General features: G+C 43.1%; 2 protein-coding genes across 2 annotated transcripts in view; both read right to left on the bottom strand.

Annotated features, from left to right (window-relative positions):
- Window positions 1-24,000, bottom strand: part of LOC138961831 (uncharacterized) — a 53,274-nt gene that overhangs the window by 13,467 nt on the left and 15,807 nt on the right. The window lies entirely within an intron of this gene.
- On the bottom strand, window positions 14,727-16,228 carry LOC138961123 (uncharacterized). Its single transcript, XM_070332723.1, has 2 exons — window positions 15,638-16,228; window positions 14,727-15,365 (listed from the first exon to the last, which is right to left on the bottom strand). The coding sequence occupies exons 1-2, from the start codon at window positions 16,226-16,228 to the stop codon at window positions 14,727-14,729; spliced, it is 1,230 nt and encodes a 409-aa protein (XP_070188824.1).

The following is a 24,000-nucleotide window of genomic DNA, read 5'->3' as shown; positions in this document are numbered from 1 at the left end:
TTATGCGTGTAATGAACTGCAGCTGCTATTGTCTTTTTTTCTCCGATTTTTATGCGATGCTAAGAATATTATGTTGGTTTTAGCAATCTGGGTAAGTCACCAATCTCTGCTCATTTCATGCTCTTGCCCACTCTGTTCCCTTTTCTATCCAACACATTTAAAATACTATGTTTCGTTGTGCCTTCCTGCTCTGTTGACAGATACGCAATCAATCAACCACCAATCAATCAAGCAAGCAATCAATAAATAAATCAATCAATCGATCAAGCAATCAATCTATCAATCAACCCATCCATCGACCTCTCTATACTATACTGTTCAAAAAAAGAAACGCATAGCTTGTAATATTTGGTTAATTTAGTTATATGGCTACAAGGATATCCACCAAACTGCAGAAAATGTTTATCTGGTCGTCGACCTTTCGTCCATTGCCACAAGTGAGCTCTGCACGTGACGCATGCGTTATCAGTGGCTACAATGTCAAAATTGCTCATTTGGCATGACCACTCGTCATGCTTCAGTGTAATCTCGTGAAACTCGGGGAATATTGAGCTCTCACCATGTCTTCCAAAACCCATAAAAGCGGATTGTTCGCCACAAAGAAATCAGACGACAATTCAGCGACGAAAGATGGCCCGATTGAGCAGAGAAGACCGCCAAATTGCATTGGGTCGTTTACAAGCAGGCCAAAGTCAAAGTGCAATCGCCAGGCACTTCCACGTGTCCCAGAGCACCATCAGTAGACTGTGGGTCAGGTTTCAAGCCACTGGCTCCGTTGCTGACTTGCCACGAGCGGGAAGACCAAGGGCGACAACTGCTGCTCACGACCGCTTCATACAGCTCCGCCACCTCCGGAATCGTTTCCTGTCGGCCTCATCTTCTGTCCAGGCTCTCCCCGGGCCACACCGATTATCGGACCAGACCGTGCGGAACCGCCTGCACGAAGCTGGTTTGAGAGCTCGCAGACCTCACAGAGGAGCTGTCCTCACCCGCCGCCATCGCCAGAACCGAGTGCAGTGGGGCAACCAGCACCTTCGCTGGACCGTCCGGAATCACTGGAGACACGTGTGGTTCAGCGACGAGTCCTACTTCCTGCTCCAGCGACATGATGGTCGGAGGAGGGTCTACCGGAGAGTAAACGAACGTTACGCGCCCAACTGTGTGGATGAGGCACCCGTTCATGGTGGTGGAGGCGTCATGGTGTGGGGGGCGATCAATACCGCTGGAAGGAGCACCCTGGTGCACGTCCAAGGGCGCATAACTGCCCAGCGATACGTGGAGGAAATTCTGCGCCCACACGCCCTTCCTCTTCTGGCTGACCAGGATGCCATATTCCAGCAGGACAACGCTCGCCCGCACACAGCACGACTCACCACCCAGTTCCTCACCGACCACCATGTCCAGGTGCTTCCCTGGCCATCCATGTCGCCAGACATGAACCCGATAGAACACCTCTGGGATGAATTGGCCAGACGTGTGCGCAGGCGAGAAGAAGCGCCGGCAAATCACCGCGATCTATTGCAGGCACTTCAGGAGGAGTGGGACACCATCCCACAGCAAGATATCCGGCATCTGATCCAGTCCATGCCCAGAAGGTGCCGGGCAGTTGTTGCTGCTCAAGGCAGTCACACCCCCTACTGACTTGACAGCCTCGGCACCCAATCGTATTGATTGACTGATTGATTTGAAGATGCAAATGAACTGTGTGTGCATTCAACTGTGTCCATACCAAATTTCAAACAAATCATCTATATATTGGATTTTCTGTTAATTTTTTCGAAAAATAAAACATTTGGCAAGTAGCAACTATGCGTTTCTTTTTTTGAACAGTATATGTTTCTTTGTGCCTTCCTGCTCTGTTGAAAGATACGCATTTAGTCAATCAATCAATCAATCTATCAATCCATCCATCCATCGACCTCTCTCCCTCTCTCTGAATGTACGGGGCTACCCCTTTCTTTCTTTTGATTTGTATTGGGTTCAACTTACAGCTTTAGTGCATCAACAGTACGTCATGTCGCCGACACCTACTGGACAGCTGTGACGTTATGACTAGAGTGTGTATGTCTTCCTCTAAATCTCTTCATCATTTTTGTCTATTTAAAAAAAAAATCTCAATCTCTCTCTTTCTCTCCCTCTCTGTGTCTATGTCTCTCTCTCTCTCTTTCTCTCTCTCTCTCACTCTCTCTCTCTCTCTCTTCGTCTTTCCCCCTTCATTTCTATTTCTCCCTCCAACCCCCCTCTCTCTCTCTATCTATCTAATTGTATCTATAGGTGTAATCTGTTTGAACTCGTAAACAGCAGTGACACGTGACGTAAATTGTAGTGGAGTGACATTAGTTCAAAGGAAAGAAGACCAGAAAGCGACTGCCTCCAGTACATGGCTTTTCCATAGTAAAATAACAGGCAATTAACAAATTTCAGACATCTAAATAGGCTTTGCAGTTTTAGCCACTGTTTTGTCAAATGTGAAGTTCAGAAGTGACGTCAGAACAAAACATGGGCGCTCGCAACACGAAGCGTCAAGAACGATCGAGTGCAAAATACGAAGAGTACGTGTCAGAATGAACTCTTCATCGCATGTCAACATTCAACCCACCCCCCCCCCCCCTCCCATCCCTCCCTCCCAACCCTGTCCGGTCAATACATATTTAATCGCATTAACATATCTGACTCCACACACAGACACATATAGACAAACAAACGGATAGACGGACATAAGCACGCATGCACGCACACACCCACACGCACACACGCACGCACACACACACACACGCACGCACGCACACACACAAACACACGCACACACACACGCGCACGCACGCACGCACGCACGCACACACACACACAAACACACGCACGCACACACATACACGCGCACGCACGCACGCACACACACTGATACGCACATTCACACACACACGTACACACACTGAAACACACACATGCACACAGAGACACCCCTCCCCCACCCCCACCTCCTACTGAATAAACCGCCTATTTCCATTCCTGTACGCATCCTTTTTCCGGACAAGAGCTTAATTAGCTCGCACTGTGATTAACTCCCTAATGACCAGTCTCTTCCCCTCTGGTCCTTCGCTGACCGTCAGGCCAGAAGCTGACCTCAGGCTAATGGCGCTAGTCTCAGTTTATTTTACCGTAGTTGTACTAATATTTGTCTAGTTGTTTGATGTTGTGGTTTATTTTAGCGTGTCTGACGTTGTGGTTGGTTTGTTTTTAGCTGTTTGTTTGGCTGATGTCTGAAGTCCTGGTCGGACCATGGCCGAATTATCCGAATATGCTTGCGATATAAATATCTTAACACAAAATCAATACTCAGTCTTCAGGGGAAATGCCCAGAAACCGTTCAACTCTGTCCGGGTAGCGCCATAACCAAGGGTGACAATGCTTCCGCTGTTAGCCATGGCTATCTCTCTTCACGAGTGACGGAACAAAAAAATCACCCCTCTGACGATCGCACAGGACAAATTGCCGTCCTAACAAGGGGGAAACTGGACTCCTGCACCTCTCACAGGGGTGCAAATATGAGGACCACGGAGCTGAGCAGCACTGAATTGGAGCTACTCAGTTTTAAAGGTGAACTCCTTTTGGTGAAAATAGTTCGACTCATCACCTCAGATCTGGTCAGGCTTATAGATGGGATAAGACAATACCTCCACTTGGTCAAATACCAAAATTCAACACCATGACTGTGCGATTTCGTTTATGATCGAGCACCCTCCTTGCTTGCTGTGGTAAGTTGGCATTTTTTTTATGATTACATTTCTGAAAAATTCAATGGTAGGTTTTACGAAATTAATTCATCAATCAATGCCCTACGTGCACAGAGAGCAGCCAGGCTGTTCATTCTTGGCGTGTCTTGTTGAATGCTCTTGTTTCACGTGACTGCCCTTTTCAACAAGGTTTTGACGGAAAGGAAGGTGATTTTAACGACATGGCACAGAGAATGACGTCACAGTATCGCAAGGGCATACTAGTGTTGTGTTACAGGGCAGGGGCCAATTGATTTGAGTCCCTCGTTTTGAACCATTCAGCAAAGGCCACACAGCTACACAGACAGATAGACTGGTAACGTTCCAAAATTCACAATCTAAACACAAGACTGGTAAGTGATAGTAATATTTAGTTTAGTCAGAAATTAAACAAGTCGCGTAAGGCGAAATTACTACATTTAGTCAAGCTGTGGAACTCACAGAATGAAACTGAACGTAGTCCGCCGCTAGTGCAAAAGGCAGTGAAAGTGACGAGCCTGTTTGGCGCGGTAGCGGTTGCGCTGTGCTTCATAGCACGCTTTACTGTACCTCTCTTCGTTTTAAGTTTCTGAGCGTGTTTGTAATCCAAACATATCATATCTATATGTTTTTGGAATGAGGAACCGACAAGGAATAAGATGAAATTGTTTTTAAATCGATTTAGGAAATTTAATTTTGATCATCTATCTATACATATAATAAAAGAGAGTGTCTGTCTGTGTGTGTGTGTGTCTGTGGTCGCCATACCTCTGAGATGGCAAGAGGCAGGAACAAGATAGTGTGCACGTACACTCCCTAGGTGCCGCAGATGTGCACATGGGTTTTAGTTTCTTGATTCATTGTTTCCTTTCTCAGATTATGGACCTCCCATTTATTGAATACAGCCTATATGGTGCAAGACCAAATCAGTGCCTACTGTTCACCTGTAGCAAGCACATCATGCCAGTGATATTAGAGACTCGCTATTGCTCCTATGAGGGGAAGAAATGAAGAATGAAAAATTAACTGGACAGTTCCGGAAATTTCTAGAAGGTAAGGGAGATAACTGTTCACCTGTAGCAAGCACATCATGCCAGTGATATTAGAGACTTGCTATTGCTCCTATGAGGGGAAGAAATGAAGAATGAAAAATTAACTGGACAGTTCCGGAAATTTCTAGAAGGTAAGGGAGATAACTCTTTTTTGTCTGTGGTCGCCATACCTCTGAGATGGCAAGAGGCAGGAACAAGATAGTGTGCACGTACACTCCCTAGGTGCCGCAGATGTGCACCTGGGTTTTAGTTTCTTGATTCATTGTTTCCTTTCTCAGATTATGGACCTCCCATTTATTGAATACAGCCTATATGGTGCAAGACCAGTTCAGTGCCTACTGTTCACCTGTAGCAAGCACATCATGCCAGTGATATTAGAGACTCGCTATAATTGCTCCTATGAGGGGAAGAAATGAAGAATGAAAAATTAACTAGACAGTTCCGGAAATTTCTAGAAGGTAAGGGAGATAACTCTTTTTTTGTATCCAAACAAAGGAGGTAAAGCTAATCATAATGGGATAGCGAGCGTCTTAAATTGCAACAGGGCTCCGCTTACTCCCGGGCGAAGAGAAAGAGAGTGTCTGTCTGTCTGTCTGTGTGTGTGTGTGTGTGTGTGTGTCTGTCTGTGGTCGCCATACCTCTGAGATGGCAAGAGGCAGGAACAAGATAGTGTGCACGTACACTCCCTAGGTGCCGCAGATGTGCACCCGGGCGAAGCCGGGCTTAACTGCTAGTACATATAATAAAAGAGAGTGTCTGTCTGTCTGTCTGTCTGTGGTCGCCATACCTCTGAGATGGCAAGAGGCAGGAACAAGATAGTGTGCACGTACACTCCCTAGGTGCCGCAGATGTGCACCTGGGTTTTAGTTTCTTGATTCATTGTTTCCTTTCTCAGATTATGGACCTCCCATTTATTGAATACAGCCTATATGGTGCAACACCAGTTCAGTGCCTACTGTTCACCTGTAGCAAGCACATCATGCCAGTGATATTAGAGACTCGCTATTGCTCCTATGAGGGGAAGAAATAAAGAACGAAAAATTAACTGGACAGTTCCGGAAATTTCTAGAAGGTAAGGGAGATAACTCTTTTTTTGTATCCAAACAAAGGAGGTAAAGCTAATGATAATGGGATAGCGAGCGTCTTAAATTGCTACAGGGCTCCGCTTACTCCCGGGCGAAGCCGGGCTTAACTGCTAGTAAGTTTTATATTTTTAATTTTCAGAGCTTGTTTTTAAATCCAATTATAACATCTATATATATATATACGACTTGTGTCTGTCTGTCTGTGTGTGTGTGTGTGTGTGTGTGTGTGTGTGTGTGTGTGTGCGCGATGCACGGCCAAAGTTCTCGATGGATCTGCTTCAAATTTGGTGGGCATATTCAGGTACACCCGGGACAGGACACAACCTGGTCGATATATCAACACGTGCTCTCAGCGCGCAGCGCTGAACCGATTTTGGTTCCACCTCAGCTACCCGGGCCCCCATACCGACACACCAAAGCCGCTAGACCACATCACAACGCCAAAGTTCTCGGTGGATCTTTTTCAAATTTGGACACCGTATTCAGCTACACCCCGGACACAATATCATCGATGAGATATTTCAACACGTGCTCTCAGCGCGCAGCGCTGAACCGATTTTGGTTTTTCTGTTCATTTCACCATTCCCAGTAACTCTTCCTTATCTTCTCCAGTGTTTTGCGTTTATCTCCCTTCCTTCGTGTGGCTTCAATCCATATCCCCGTTTCTACGTTACTATTTTCAGAATGTCACTGCGCTGTCCAGAACGCTTCCCTTGCACCCGTAAGTTGTTCTTACTGTCAAAGTGAAAAGGTCGAATCAATTTATAGCCACGCGAAAAATACACTGTCACCTATCTCTATATATTTATAGATATAGATATACATATATATACGGCTTCTCTGTGTGTGTGTGTGTTTGTGTGTGTGTGTGTAAGCAACACCTGTGGATTATAGAGTTCTGTTTGTGATGGGGTCTAGCGGCTTTTGTCTGTCTGTATGTGGGCTGTGGGTATAACTAAGCCCAGATTATCACATCAGCGTGTTTCAGTTTGAGGTCGAGTGGCTCCCGCCATCCCTTCTGATTCTAGCGACTAGCCTCTAGACAACATATCCTCACCCAAGGCCCACTAGTCGCCAAACTGTACATATTGTTTTTATTACCACGGCCAAGCCACATCTTAATCCTTTTATTTGTAAAAAGTTTTGAGATTTATTGTTCGTGTTCCTCTTACTTGCTCATCTATTTGGTTTTATTGGTGATCCTGAAAGGTTCCACTTTTTAACTCGATTTGAATTAAAAAAAAAATAAATCATTTTACAAACCCGTTATTCAAGATATAGAATACAGACTTATAATTCTTACCAAGAAACATCTTAACTACTTTTCATTTTAACAAATTCCACAGAGCATTATCAACTCAACCCCACCCCCTGCCCTCCTCTCCTTATTTGTTGTTTCTTTCTTTCCTCTTTTTGAAAGCGGACAAACACTCAAGTCCTTAATGGCTCAAAACCGTAGGACTTTTAATATTAATTTTAACCTGTCTGTATGTTCTGGCATTTGAGAAGCCACAACAGATAATATAGGGCTAAGAAATAAGCTCTAAAATTCTCAATCCCGTTTGACAGGATTTCGCCTTCAAAGGTGATTGTGGTGAACCGCCACGCTGTCTGTCTCTGTCTCGCGATTCACCCCGGCGAAGCCGGGTATTCCTCTAGTATTTATATGTTTTTGTAATCAGAACATGATAAAGAATAAGATGAACGTAAAGTTGGATCGTTTTATAATTTTTTTTTGTTTTTACAATTTTCAGATTTTTAGTGACCAAAGTCATTAATTAATTTTTAAGCCACCAAGCTGAAATGCAATACCGAAGTCCGGCCTTCGTCGAAGATTGCTTGGCCAAAATTTCAATCAATTTGATTGAAAAATGAGGGTGTGACAGTGCCGCCTCAACTTTAACAAAAAGCCGGATATGACGTCATAAGATATTTATCAAAAAAAGAAAAAACGTCCGGGGATATCATTCTCAGGAACTCTCATGTAAAATTTCATAAAGATTGGTCCAGTAGTTTAGTCTGAATCGTTCTACACACACACACGCACAGACAGAAACACAGACACACACACACATACACCACACCCTCGTCTCGATTCCCCCCTCTACGTTAAAACATTTAGACAAAACTTGACTAAATGTAACAATCCAAGTACTCACCCTTCATTGGTGCTTTTAAAAAAAAGGCCACACAGTTTTAACGACAAGAAATAGAAAGCCTCCCGCGAGAACTGATGCTTTGTTTGACAGCTCAAGCCCTCTCGTTGTCACCATGCAGTTAAGGTCACTCAGTGTTAACGACATGGGATAGAGGTGATATTCAAGGCCTCCCAAGGGCATACGCTTTGTGCAGGATGGCAGGGACAAATTCGTCCATTTTACGACGCGGCTTGGATTAATCTCCCAAGGGGTGTTAAGCTTTACAGCGTGTGACTGGGCAGAGTCGAACACGTGTTGAAAATCAATAGATAAAATCAGCAGTAAACGCCAAAACTGACCTCCTTTCTGTCTCTGTTTCTCATTTCTCCTTCTTCTTCCCCGTCTCTGTCTGTGTTGGCTGGCTACACGTGTAACGCGGTCCTGAACTGCCCGAGGACGTCGTCTTCGCGAAGACTATGCGAAGTCTTTTTACCAAACATTCAGTACCGAAGCGTCGTTCGGCATCAGTGATATATTGTGAGACGAAGCTGGACTTGCGTGTCAAATAATAACAGGACATTCTATAAACCACACATTTTACATAGGTCTTTCGCAGACGTAAAATGTCGTAGTTTCCACATAAGAAATAAAACCATCTCCCCACTTGATCATTTATTATTATACCAAAATTCAACACCCTGACTGCTTGCTCTGGTGAGCTGGATTTTATAATGAACTAATTTCTTAATTTCCATAAGTGGCTTTTACGAAATTTTGAGAGCATTTACGTTCGGAATTGTTGGTACTTGACCAGGTCTCATCCCACGTAAAGCGTGCCCATCGCTAAAAGTCACCACCTTTAGCATTCGTGGCATCACCATTGAATCCGTTTCCTACCACCCCCCCCCCCCCCCTTTTCTTTCAACACATTCCCGACTCTTCCGTATTTGATATTTAACACACACACTGTATCATTATCGCCCCTTCCCGAAAAGACGGGCGCCCAAATTGGATTAATGACGCGCGGCATAGATATAAGACTTCATATAACATAAACTGTCACTTCGATTTGTCATCCGGGCATTTCGAGATCAGTGCATCCGGGCCAAGAAAGGGCAGACAACTGGTGCTGATTTCCTTCTGAACTGTTGTCATAACACAGCACACAGTTCCCAAGATTGTGAATATTGCCAGAGAAAAAACTGACTCGCCGCAAACTGTAACCTAACATCGTCTGCGAACGTGTGTTTCTCTCGGAAGGTGTCTGCATCTTCCACGTTTCACTGTCTGCGTTATGTTTGTTTGCTGAGAACTAAACAGCGTTCAAGCATATCCTTTTCGATCCCTAACATTAGATTAGGTACTTGTTTGTCCAACTTACGCGTAGGTTATTTTTAAAGGATTTTGTTTTACATTTGTACTAAAGACGGCAACAATGTGATAGCACATGCATTCAGATCTTGTCCCTGCACAAACATCTGCAGAACCTTGCACGAACCGCACATAAAATGTTTACTGTCAACTAGAAATAATTATACAAGTCATAACCACAAGCAGCAACCATCACATCTGCTCGTCCCGATCAGCAAGTGATCAAAGGTAAACTACGCAGCTAGAAATAGAATTTTTTGTTTTCCACTTTGAGCTGGCACAGTAAAACGTGCGGGTCGGCATAAAATATGCGTCATTCTTAGAAGATTTGGGGTTAAGCACTTAAAGAACAGCTTTGCTTTAATAAACAATTACAACTTCGGATTAATTTTCTGACTGGCAATTGTGTCACGACACACTAATTTCACTCGCTCCGTAACCTGACAAGAACTGCAGATGAATGCAGTCCCAAACAGAATCATAGCAAAACAGGAGAGAGAGAGAGAGAGAGAGAGAGAGAGAGAGAGAGAGAGAGAGAGAGAGAGAGAGAGCGAGAGCGAGAGCGAGATCGAGAGAGAGTCCCCTGCTGATTCCTGACAGAGGCGTGCATTTGCACAAGAGGGCTCAATGCCCCCCTGGCCCTGGTAATCTCCTGCCCGGGTTCGACAGAACAAGCATGTTTCTTCTGTCGACAAAATCCACACTTGCCAAATACACACAGACAAGACAAGAATGACATACATACAGACAGACAGACAGATACACACACACACACACACACACACACACACACACACACACACACACACACACACACACACACACACACCGACATAGACATACACAGAGACACACAGAGAGACAAACACAGACATACAGACAGACAGACACGCATACACACACACACACACATACGCATACACGCACGCACGCACACACACACACACACACACTCAACCCCAATCAATACCCAACGAAGAAGGATACTAGCGTATCACTAGCGAGTGGGAAACAGTGACACACAAAGCTCAAGTGGTCAGAATTCGCGCCACTTGTCTAAATCCAATATTCGGATTTCCACGAGTGTTAACACTGTTAACTTGACAGCAGGAGGCAGGGTTCTTGGTACTCGCTCCGTTTTCTGGATGCTTTTTCCATTGAAAACTGCATTTCTAAGTCCTTCTATCGGACCGACGATGTTCTTTTGCTGATTTTGGACAAGTTCTTGTTATCACATTTTGTCAATAGGCATAGACATAGAAAACAGTATTATCCCAAGAAGAGAAAATCAGGTGTTGTGTATCAATCCCAGCATCAGACAACATACAACATAAAACGTAAGAAGATAAAACAGTAACATCCCTTGCATGCACAGCATTATTGCAGGTCTTGGTGCAATCATATAAACCGTATGGAGGCACGAAAGAGTCAAATCATAATAATTATGATTAGTGTTAACATAACAGCCAGACAGACACACGCATAAAAATATTGCTCAGATTCCAGAAACACATTTTTGAGCAGAAGAAAGACTGATAACCTGGCTATTGGTGTGTTTTCTTTTTATTTAATTGTGATTAGGTGTAATAGGATAATAATAACCAAAAATAGTCTGCGTCAAAGCATTGTCAAAATAAAAACACGTTCAGAAATAGAACTTGACCGCACAGTTTTCATTGGTTGAGCAAATATAAGTGAAGGACTTCGACAGTGCAGCAACCGACCCTAGACGTTTAGCTTTTTAGGTCACCGTAACCTTTCAACGCAAGTAAAGGGATTTAATCGAAGTTACATATCTGCCTCCACAAACAGGCACATAGACAAACACACACACACAAACACACACACACAAACACACACACACACACACACACACACACACACACACTGTCACACACTCACATGTACAAACACTTAAACACACACACACACACACACACACACACACACACACACACACACACACACACACACACACACACACCCCAATCAATTTACCAGTTTCAAAAGCTTCCGCATTGATCATGTGACTGAGAGTTGGCCCGGAATACGTGTTGACGAACACACGGACGAAGAAGAAAGCAAAAGCAATAGTTTCCAAGTTGAATAAATAAAATATTGATAATAAAATAATTATTCAATAATTTTATAAATAAATACAAACGGGTAGTGGTGATATACGAATACTGTCCATGATAATGTAGGAATACTGTCCTTGATGTTTTAGGAATAGTGTCCATGATGGTTTAAGAATACTGTCCATGATGGTTTAAGAATACTGTCCATGATGGTTTAGAAATACTGTCCATGATGGTTTAGAAATACTGTCCATGATGGTTTAAGAATACTGTCCATGATGGTTTAAGAATACTGTCCATGATGGTTTAGGAATACTGTCCATGATGGTTTAAGAATACTGTCCATGATGGTTTAGAAATACTGTCCATGATGGTTTAAGAACACTGTCCATGATGGTTTAGAAATACTGTCCATGATGGTTTAAGAATACTGTCCATGATGGTTTAGAAATACTGTCCATGATGGTTTAAGAATAGTGTCCATGATGGTTTAGAAATACTGTCCATGATGGTTTAGAAATACTGTCCATGATGGTTTAAGAAATGCTGTCCATGATGGTTTAAGAATACTGTCGATGATGGTTTAAGAATACTTTCCATGATGGTTTAAGAATACTGTCCATGATGGATACTGTCCATGATGGTTCAGAAATACTGTCCATGATGGTTTAGAAATACTGTCCATGATGGTTTAGAAATACTGTCCATGATGGTTTAAGAATACTGTCCATGATGGTTTAGAAATACTGTCCATGATGGTTTAAGAATACTGTCCATGATGGTTTAGAAATACTGTCCATGATGGTTTAAGAATACTGTCCATGATGGTTTAGAAATACTGTCCATGATGGTTTAAGAATAGTGTCCATGATGGTTTAGAAATACTGTCCATGATGGTTTAGGAATACTGTCCATGATGGTTTAGAAATACTGTCCATGATGGTTTAAGAATACTGTCCATGATGGTTTAGAAATACTGTCCATGATGGTTTAGGAATACTGTCCATGATGGTTTAGAAATACTGTCCATGATTGTTTAGGAATAGTGTCCATGATGGTTTAAGAATAGTGTCCATGATGGTTTAAGAATACTGTCCATGATGGTTTAAGAATACTGTCCATGATGGTTTAAGAATACTGTCCATGATGGTTTAAGAATACTATCCATGATGGTTTAGGATGATGGTTTAAGAATACTGCCCATGATTATTTAGCAATAGTGTCCATGATACGTTCAAGAAGAAGTACCGTCAAAAAGAGAACACATATATCAGTTTTTAAACTACGACCTAACCACTTTATCAAATACAAATCTAAAACATCACAAGTAGAAAAAAACCGTACGTATACCCTACCTTTGTCTTGACCGGTAAACAACTAACCACATCAGACGCCTATATACACTGACCCTCGCCAACAATACAAAACCAGTACAGTTGGGTCAACCTCGACGTCAGCTGACCACAGCAATTGACTGGACAAGCCGACAGATCCTAACACGCAACATACCAGTACAGTCGGGTCAGAACAATCTCTCTCGCCAGAGAGAGAGAGAGAGAGAGAGAGAGAGAGAGAGAGAGAGAGAGAGAGAGAGAGAGAGAGAGAGAGAGAGAGAGAGAGAGAGAGAGAGAGAGAGAGAGAGAGAGAGAGAGAGAGAGAGAGAGAGAGAGAGCATTGAATTGAATTAATAATAATAATAATAATAATAATAAGAACATTTATATAGCGCTAAATCAAAAACTTTCGTTAAAAAGGCTTGCTCTAAGCGCTTGAGAATTGAACTTTATTTAACCAGGATTAAGATTTAAGGCTACGCCTTTTCTTACAATCTGTCCTTGGGACGCACAGACACACAATGATAAAATTAAACAAGAAGAGCAAACGCTCGATCGAGTCACTTTCGCAGTTCTGAATATTATATGAGGCATCAGATGGACAGGAAGAAATTGCTATTCACAACACAATGAGTCACGTTCACATAAAATTTGAGCCCGGTCACTTTTATAGTTTCCGAGAAAAGCCCAACGTTAAGTTGTGTGTTGCCGAACAGAAAAGGCTAGTTATCTCCCTTGTTTTTCTGATAACGTTCGTAAAAGGCTACAGATGTAAATACTTTGATGTAAAGAATAATCCTACAAAGTTTCAATCACATCCGATGAACTTTGTCAAAGATATAAAATGTCTAATTTTTCCTTTGACGCTGACCTGTGACCTTGAAAAAGGTCAAAGGTCAACGAAACCATCGTTAAAGTGTAGAGGTCATTGGAGGTCACGACTAAACAAAATATGAGCCCGATCGCTTTGATAGTTTCCGAGAAAAGTCCAACGTTAAGGTGGTGTCTACGGACGGCCGGCCGGACAGACTAACACTGACCGATTACATAGAGTCACTTTTTCTCAAGTGACTCAAAAAACTAAATAGTTAAAAAGTTAAAAAGAGAGAGAGAGAGAGAGAGAGAGAGAGAGAGAGAGAGAGAGAGAGAGAGAGAGAGAGAGAGAGAGAGAGAGAGAGAGAGAGAGAGAGAGAGAGAGAGAGAGAGAGAGAGGGGTCGGGGGACGATCCCCGGTACTCTGACCTCAATAAGTATCACACATCAGCAGACGGCATCAATGGGGTTACGGAGAAAGATTCGGTCAGACAAACGGTTGGAGAGGGTACAGTACCTCACTGACCCCTAGTGCATCACACAGATGATCAGCTCTCCGTAAGAAACAGTGTCCTTGCTTTTTCTACCATGTGCGGTTGGCTTGCCTTGGTCGTTTACTCCCCAACCGTCGGGTGTTACTGAATTTGACCTAGAAAATGACGTACTTCACGATCCACCAACAAAGTAGCATCGACTGTTAAATCCAAAAATCTAAAAACAAACACAACAAATAAAAATGTGAAAAACCCCACAATTCAGCTAAGTGTTTGCTTGAAAGCTGAAAAAACACACACACCTGCAAAAACATAACAGACATATCCTTGACATTCCAATTAAACTGGTGGAAACTTCAAAAGATGTAGCGAAGAAGAACAGCTGTGTAAAACGCAAATAGACAGTAGCTTTGCAGATGTGACACAAAATCAATGGTCTCATCCGATGCTCTATCCAAAAGGTCACTGAATTATTTGCCTTGTCTGCAAGCTGTCACAGGACGCACATTGGCTGTCTCGCACACACACACAGACAGACAGACAGACAGACACACACACACACACATGATTCTGCTTACTGGCATGTTGTGGGAATCTTTCTTTCTTTCTTTATTTGGTGTTTAACGTCGTTTTCAAGTTGTGGGAATGAAACAGTAGGGAAACGACGGGTCTGTCACTGTCCCTAGATGTTGTAGGACTGAGGGCGGACTCTCGCCAGACCTGGGTAACACGCAGAAGGGCGTCACGGACGAGTGCATCAGGGTAGTTGCGGGCCAAAAAGAAAGACGTCATCAAGACAGACTGTTGGTGGAAGTCGTCGTCTTCAGAGCAGAGCCTCCGAAGACGAAGGAATTGAGAGAAAGGAATGCTGCTTTTGTTGGCAGGATGATGAGAAGAGTTGAAATCAAGGTATGAATGAGCGTCAGTTTCTTTGTAGAAGACAGAGGTGCTGAAGCGACCATGTAAGATGGAGATGGAGATGTCAAGAAAGACCACAGATGAGGAAGAGATGTTGAATGTGAACTTGATGTTGGGATGGAATGCTTGGATGAAGTGAATGAAATCGAGAAGGAGGGGTTCAGACAGAGAAGTGGCACCCAAACCATCGTCGATGAACCTCTTGTACAGTTCTGGAACTGGGCCAGAATAAGACTGTAGAATGAGGTGCTCAAGATGACCCATGAAAAGACATGCATAACTGGGTCCCATCTTCGTACCCATGGCGACTCCGCTGATCTGCTCAAACACCTGTCCGTCAAACTCAAAAGTGTTCAAAGTGAGAACAAGCTCAGCCAGGCGAATAAGTGTTGTGGATGGTGGGTAGGCAGAATCAGTGGGACGACGATCCAGAAAGAATGTAAGGGCTTTGAGTCCGTCAATGTGGGGGGTATGGATGTGTACAGGGACACAACATCCAACGTGAACAACAATTGGGGCTGAAAACTGGGATGGCTGTTGAGGTGTTCAAGAAGGTTGAGGGTATGTGTTGTGTCTTTGACGTACGTTGGCAGTGACTGTACAATGGGTTGAAGGAGGAAGTCCAAGTATTCCGAAATGAACTCTGTTGGACAGCTGCAGGCAGAAACGATGGGTCTGCCTGGGGTGTTGGGTTTGTGTATTTTCGGGAGGAGGTAGAAAGTGGGCTGTTTAGCGTCAGACTTTAGCAGAAGTTTGACAGTGGCGGGAAGATTGTTGTGTTTGATCTGTTCTTTAATTGTATCTGCGATCTGTTTTTGGTCGAGGGGGAGGGAGGCCTGAGGAAGTGGTTTGTATGACACTGCGTCATTGAGTTGGCGATGGGCTTCGCGAAGGTACAGTTCTCGGTCCCAGACGACCACAGCACCGCCCTTGTCAGCAGGTTTGATGACGATGTCCTGGCGCGAATTAAGCGAGACAAGGGCTTGCTGTTCGTCTCGTGTCAGGTTGGAGTTACGAGCAGGTTTGGATTTAAGTTTGCTGATTTCTCTATGGCATTTGGCTATGTACAGTTCAACGTCAACGGACTTGTCTTGTTGAGGTTCTCTGTAGGCAGGAGTTTTGAAAAGGTGAGTGAAAACATCAGCTTGGCCAGAGAGAGGTGGTGGGCGGGGAACAGTGCTGAGAATGGCCATCCAGCGAAATTTACGAAAAAAGCGTTGGCAGACGAGATGGGTATTGTATTTGCTGGCAGTAGGTTGGATTGGGATGAATTTGAGTCCTTTGGAAAGTACAGAGCGCTCGCTCTCTAAACAAAATGACTGTGTCGGGGACACATCGAACTAAAGCAGATGGGGGAGAAAGGGTGTCTGAGTTAGAGGTAGGTGGCTGATGTGCTGGGTTTTGTTCCAATAGTTTTTGTAGTTTGTTCTCTTTGAGTGTGGTGCAATGAACATGAATGAGTTGGTTATGTACATGCAGGACCTGCTTGAGTCGGAATGCAACTGGTGTGGGAAGAATGGAGGTGGATTGAGCTCGAAAGTGGTGCAGGATCTTAGCATTGGCATCAAGTAACCGATCAAGTGACTTGACATGAGCAACAATTAGTTTGCGGCTTGCTTGTGCTAAAATGTTGTTTGTGCTTGCTACAAGCGGAGTGTTGTGTAGATCAGACGGAGAATGGTGGAGTTGAAAGCCATTTGGTATGACGCGGAGGCGCAGGCAGTGTTTGAGAAAAGTAATATGACTTGCGAGTTTGGTGGAGTTGAACATAGCTTTAGCGTAACCAAGTGCCAGTGGTTGAAAAAACGGCGGAAGAAAAAGATTCAAACTCGTTAGGAGGCTAGCGTGTGTTCTGGAGAAGAATCTATGGCAAGGCATAGAAACAGTTGCTGTTATTGGATAACTGTTGTGTATAGGTCTCTATAAATCCAGGTTACAATTCTTGGTTTTTGATTCTGAATTTTGGAACGTCAGCAGTCCGTCAATCTGTATGTGGATTTTTATTTTCATTTTCGTATAGCTTCAGAAAGCAGACGACCAACTCCCGACGACTGATCCTGCAACAGAATGCTTGCACTGTTGTGCAATCAATTAGTCACATCTTACGACCTCTCATTAAAATAGACATAAAACAAAAATCCTACCATTTCAAGACAAAATTCCATAAATCACCTCCCCCCCCCCCCCAACAAAAACAAGAAGAGCAAACGCTCGATCGAGTCACTTTCGCAGTTCTGAATATTATATGAGGCATCAGATGGACAGGAAGAAATTGCTATTCACAACACAATGAGTCACGTTCACATAAAATTTGAGCCCGGTCACTTTTATAGTTTCCGAGAAAAGCCCAACGTTAAGTTGTGTGTTGCCGAACAGAAAAGGCTAGTTATCTCCCTTGTTTTTCTGATAACGTTCGTAAAAGGCTACAGATGTAAATACTTTGATGTAAAGAATAATCCTACAAAGTTTCAATCACATCCGATGAACTTTGTCAAAGATATAAAATGTCTAATTTTTCCTTTGACGCTGACCTGTGACCTTGAAAAAGGTCAAAGGTCAACGAAACCATCGTTAAAGTGTAGAGGTCATTGGAGGTCACGACTAAACAAAATATGAGCCCGATCGCTTTGATAGTTTCCGAGAAAAGTTTGTCAAAGATATAAAATGTCTAATTTTTCCTTTGACGCTGACCTGTGACCTTGAAAAAGGTCAAAGGTCAACGAAACCATCGTTAAAGTGTAGAGGTCATTGGAGGTCACGACTAAACAAAATATGAGCCCGATCGCTTTGATAGTTTCCGAGAAAAGTCCAACGTTAAGGTGGTGTCTACGGACGGCCGGCCGGCCGGCCGGACGGCCGGCCGGACAGACTAACACTGACCGATTACATAGAGTCACTTTTTCTCAAGTGACTCAAAAATCACCCCCAAAATAATCAATGAATTCACGTCATTCCTGAAAATCATGGCAGCAACTGTAACCAAAGCGGATTGACGACCAGAAATAGAACTCCAGAACGCCGAGCGTTTGATTCCACAACGCACCTGCCACCAAAGTCAGGAGATGTAGCAGAAAGCGAGAAGCAGATTAACCCCGAAATAACGCTGGCATCACAAACCACACAAACTGTGATGCAAGCGAACTTGAGTGCCGTAACTTTGGGATGCTTTGGTCTTCTAAGCCGGAGAGATGTTTCTCATTTCCGGAATTTTTCACTGTCTCGATTCTTTCGTTTTGTTCTTTACTTTATTTGGTGTTTAACGTCGTTTTCAACCGTTCAAGGTTATATCGCGGGGGTGATGGAATAGAGCCACTTGTCAGTTGTTTCTTGTTCACAAAAGCACTAATCAAAAATTTGCTCCAGGGGCTTGCAACGTAGTACAATATATTACCTTACTGGGAGAATGCAAGTTTTCAGTACAAAGGACTTAACATTTCTTACATACTGCTTGACTAAAATCTTTACAAACATTGACTATATTCTATACAAGAAACACTTAACAAGGGTAAAAGGAGAAACAGAATCCGTTAGTCGCCTCTTACGACATGCTGGGGAGCATCGGGTAAATTCTTTCTCGTCCCAACCAATATGGGACTCCCCCTAACCTGCGGGGGGCTTTCGTTTTGTTGTAAGTACTTAAAGGCAGTACATTATATGCAGAGCGGTCAAATCTGTAATTAGAAGTTAAGACCGTTACATTTAATTTACTTGATAAAAGTGACCTTGACAATCAAATAAGGGAGGAGCAATACATGGATTTTGACGTAGTATCACAAGAATGTGTTATATATATATATATATATATATATATATATATATATATATATATCACACAGCTAGAGTACTTCAATCTGATAATGTCAGCCAGCCATCAGTATACGTGTCACGATATGCATTACGGGTTGGTGAATAAGGTGGCAATGTTGGTGCGAAGATAAAATGTGGACATGTGTGGGGAATGACACTGTTGATTATAGGGGAAGGAGAGTCTCGTCAAAGCCGCATATTTATCTCTTAATTTCCGGACTTTTTTCTCCTTAGTTTGATCTTTGATCTTTACTTTTGCTTTAAATTCTCAAAGGCACACCCATCTCTAGAGCGGGTTGATATGAAATTAATAGTTCAGAGCCTGCTGTCCAGTTAATTAGTAGCCTTATAAGTTAAAGGTATACTACATACAGATCTGACCGTTTTTGAGGAATTTATGTCGAATTTGACTAATTTGAAGAATCTGGGGAATCCGCTGTACCTCAATCTAGACGCATACGGCACGATTTGCTCAAAACGCATTACAATTATGGTAGTTGATTAAATCAAAGTGAGTGAATAAGATTCTAGGCGCTGCTTCTCTCGGGTAGTGGAAACAATGATAGTCCAGATGCGCCGCCTGGCGGCTAGACGGTGAGCGCCCTCTATGACGTGGCGGTCCTAGTAACAGCAACACGTACATAAACGCCATCTTGCATCAAGAGAAGTAACCCAACCCAACCCTCACAAAAAGTGCCCTTTCTTTGCCTATTTTACAAAATTTGATTTAACTTTCAATAGTGTACTTTTGGAAAGTGAAAGCAGTCCTCCTGCGCGGTAGCAATAATAGTAACGAAGAATCTGATTGTATAACAGATCTGAGACCTTTTCTTCTGAGACATGATCATACTAATAGTCAGATAAAAAAGCATCAACGCACGGGGTTCTCCCGTAACTATATAAGGAATGCTGTAAGATATAAGACAGAGTACTTTCAATATCAAACTGTAGTTCCAGCTTCAATATACACGAGATTCATTGTGGTTTACACGGTCGGTGGTAGGGGAAGTACGCCGTCTTTAAATCCCTCCATTTGCTCTTAATTTCCGGACTTTTTCCGTGGTTTAATTGTTCGGTTCGCATGAGGCAAGCCCACTCTGAGAGCTGTCTGAGCTGTACTTAATAGTTCAAAGCTGTTTATTAATACTGCTACGTTGAACATCAGGTATAGGCTGTCCGCCGTGATAGAGCCCGAAGCTGACTCACCAAACATGTGACCAATGTATAGAACGAATGGTGTTTTCTCATGTCAAAAAGTGCTATGTAACACAGAGTACTTGGAATGTGGAAATGTCACAGACATGTCGTTATACATGTATGCATTATAGCATCTTGAAGTGACTGACGTATATCTTCGTGGATGACACACAGCAACACAAGGCTCCACACCAAACACACAAAGTACCTGTCTTGTGATGACGATTTTGCAGAGCCTCGAGTGACGTCATCATATTCATTGACCCTGTCTCGACGAGATACCACGCGACACTATGGATGTCAGGAGCTGGCGCTACCTCTTACACTGTAAGTCTGAACATATACGTAGAATGTAACAAGTCTATTCAAGCAAAGTCAAGGGGGGGGGGGGGGGGGGGGGGGGACGAGAAAAAGAATAAGGAAACAAGTCGCGTAAGGCGAAATTACTACATTTAGTCAAGCTGTGGAACTCACAGAATGAAACTGAACGCACTGCATTTTTTCACAATGACCGTAGTCCGCCGCTTGTGCAAACCGGAGTGAAACTGACGAGCCTGTTTAGCGCGGTAGTGGTTTCGCTGTGCTGCATAGCACGCTTTTCTGTGCCTCTCTAGATCTTCGTTTTAATTTCTGAGCGTGTTTTTAATCCAAACATATCATATCTATATGTTTTTGGAATCAGAAATCGACCAAGAATAAGATGAAATTGTTTTAAAATCGATTTCGGAAATTTAATTTTGATAAGAATTTTTATATTTTTAATTTTCAGAGATTGTTTTTAATCCAAATATAACATATTTATATGTATTTGGAATCAGAAAATGACGAAGAATAAGATAAAATTATTTTTGGATCGTTTTATAAAAAAATAATTTTAATTACAAGTTTCCGATTTTTAATGACCAAACTTACTCATTAGTTTTTAAGCCACCAAGCTGAAATGCAATACCAAAGTCCGGCCTTTGTTGAAAATTGCTCTGCCAAAATTTCAATCAATTTGATTGAACAAGAAGAGCAAACGCTCGATCGAGTCACTTTCGCAGTTCTGAATATTATATGAGGCATCAGATGGACAGGAAGAAATTGCTATTCACAACACAATACAGATGTAAATAATTTGATGTAAAGAATAATCCTATAAAGTTTGAATCAAATCCGATGAATAGTTTCAGAGATATGATATTTCAATTTTTTTCCTTCAAGACATACCTGTGACCTTGAAAAAGGTCAAAGGTCACCAAAGCAGACGTCAAAGTGTAGAGGTCACTGGGAGTCACGTTCACATAAAATTTGAGCCCGGTCACTTTTATAGTTTCCGAGAAAAGCCCAACGTTAAGTTGTGTGTTGCCGAACAGAAAAGGCTAGTTATCTCCCTTGTTTTTCTGATAACGTTCGTAAAAGGCTACAGATGTAAATACTTTGATGTAAAGAATAATCCTACAAAGTTTCAATCACATCCGATGAACTTTGTCAAAGATATAAAATGTCTAATTTTTCCTTTGACGCTGACCTGTGACCTTGAAAAAGGTCAAAGGTCAACGAAACCATCGTTAAAGTGTAGAGGTCATTGGAGGTCACGACTAAACAAAATATGAGCCCGATCGCTTTGATAGTTTCCGAGACTGTAAGTTTCAACAGTCATGAAAACTTAAAACAAAGTAATCTGCGATCAAACAAAAAGGTAACTTGGACACATACCAAACATTAACACCCTGACTGCTTGCTGTTTTAATTACAAAACGTTCCCACTGTGAACTGTTGATTTGTTGATTCTTGCAAGGAATTCGAATTGTTTTTAAAGAATTACATTATGTTGTTATCCCCACTCTCACATCTGCTGTTGAAGACATTGAGAGTTCTCCAAGCTTTCCCCTTCCTGTTGTTATCCCCACTCTCACATCTGCTGTTGAAGATATTGGGAGTTCTCCAAGCTTTCCTCTTCCTGTTGTTATCCCCACTCTCACATCTGCTGTTGAAGACATTAAGAGTTCTCCAAGCTTTTCCCTTCCTGTTGTTATCCCCACTCTCACATCTGCTGTTGAAGACATTGAGAGTTCTCCAAGCTTTCCCCTTCCTGTTGTTATCCCCACTCTCACATCTGCTGTTGAAGACATTGAGAGTTCTCCAAGCTTTCCTCTTCCTGTTGTTATCCCCACTCTCACATCTGCTGTTGAAGACATCGCGAGTTCTCCAAGGGACAAAACAAGAGAAATAACTCAACTAATGCCCGGTAAATCCCACACACGCAAAATGGGGGCCTGTCTCGTAAATCGCGGTGGTTAGCGTTCTGCTGGAACAAACACAATTCCACGAAGGTCGATATTCGGAGCGACAACGGCGTACGCGGACAGAACATCATACACAGACACAAACAGACATGCTAATTGCAGACACTAACAAACAGCCAGACGCGCGGAAGTACACAACGCATACACACACACACACACACACACACACACACACACACACACACTGCTAACACACACACACACACACACTCACACACACACACACTAACACACACACACAAACACACACACACACCACACACTGCACCCACACACACAGACGGACACACACACACACACACTCACTCACACACACTAACTTACACACACACACACACACACACACACACTGACACACACACATACACACACACACACAGAGCCTAATACAAACAACGGGATTACGTTGTGTAAATCCGCAAACTGTCTTCGCTTCACAATGTCAACACTGTCAAGACGCACACATAAATACAATGCATTCAATAATTCCCCCAACACAACCAGCACCAGCACGCACACCCCCCCCCCTCTCTCTCTGAATTCACAAGATCCAAGCCTCCTGATCGCGAATCACAAATGGCATTGTACAGGGAAGCATGATATAGTCTACAACGACCTCTCAAGGGACCGACCGAACGTGGTCATTAAAGCCAGGTTGTGGCTATAGTTAACGGACGAACGCCTGCACCCATGTCCAGAAAAAAACCCACCCAGATCTTAATACTAGCCTAGGGCTCATAGCCATAGATTTATAGAAGAAAAAAAATCTTGTCGGGGATCCCTTCCAGTAGTTCTTTCGGGCAGGTGATCATTATCGAGAGGTGAACGCCATGGCAGGTTGGACTGTAATAGGTTTTGCATTCGGATTCTATGTTACACGTGTTTGTTCTTCCCAAAGTGCCCTCTTTGCTAGACACCAATGGGTTGCAGTGAGACAAACATTCTTTGCCGTGCCCTCTCCTTATTCCTGGTAGCTTCTTCTTCTTCTTCGATTCAGCGTTCCAAAATTTTCTGGTTACGTGTGAGCTCGTTTGCCCATTTGGGTTCCCCACACTATACTCTGAGAGCATAGTCAGCTCACTCCGCTTTCGTTGAGTAGGCATGCTGGGTATTTTTGTGTTTCCATAACCCACCGAACTTCGAGATGGATTACAGGATCTTTTCCGTGCGCACTTGGTCTTGTGCTTGCGTGTACACACGAAGGGGGTTAAGTCACTAGCAGGTCTGCACATAAGTTGACCTGGAAGATCGGACAAATCTCCACGCTTAACCCACCAGGCGGCAGCGACCGGGATTCGAACTCACGACCTCCCGATTAGGAGGCCGACGTCTTACCACCACGCCACTGCGCCCGTCTATTCCTGGTAGCACTTGTCATGAAGTGATGCGTTATATTTGCCCAAATGTAATAATACAACAGTGGAACCAGCCTTTTATGACCCCCCCCCCCCCTAATTTAAGATTACATCCCTTTTCAGATCCTGTTTTTTGACTTATTCTGTTCATAACTTCTGTAAATTTACCCCTATTCTAAGATACCCTCCTTTGTAAGACCTGACTTGTTCAGATGTATTTATATATATAGAGAGAGACAGAGAGACAGAGCGTCAAAGAGAGAGAGAGAGAGAGAGAGAGAGAGAGAGAGAGAGAGAGAGAGAGAGAGAGAGAGAGAG

Source organism: Littorina saxatilis, linkage group LG3, assembly GCF_037325665.1.
Source record: "Littorina saxatilis isolate snail1 linkage group LG3, US_GU_Lsax_2.0, whole genome shotgun sequence".
In the NCBI taxonomy this organism is placed as follows: Eukaryota; Metazoa; Mollusca; class Gastropoda; order Littorinimorpha; family Littorinidae; genus Littorina; species Littorina saxatilis.
Note: the sequence above shows the minus strand (reverse complement) of the source record. Positions and strands in the feature narration are given on the sequence as shown.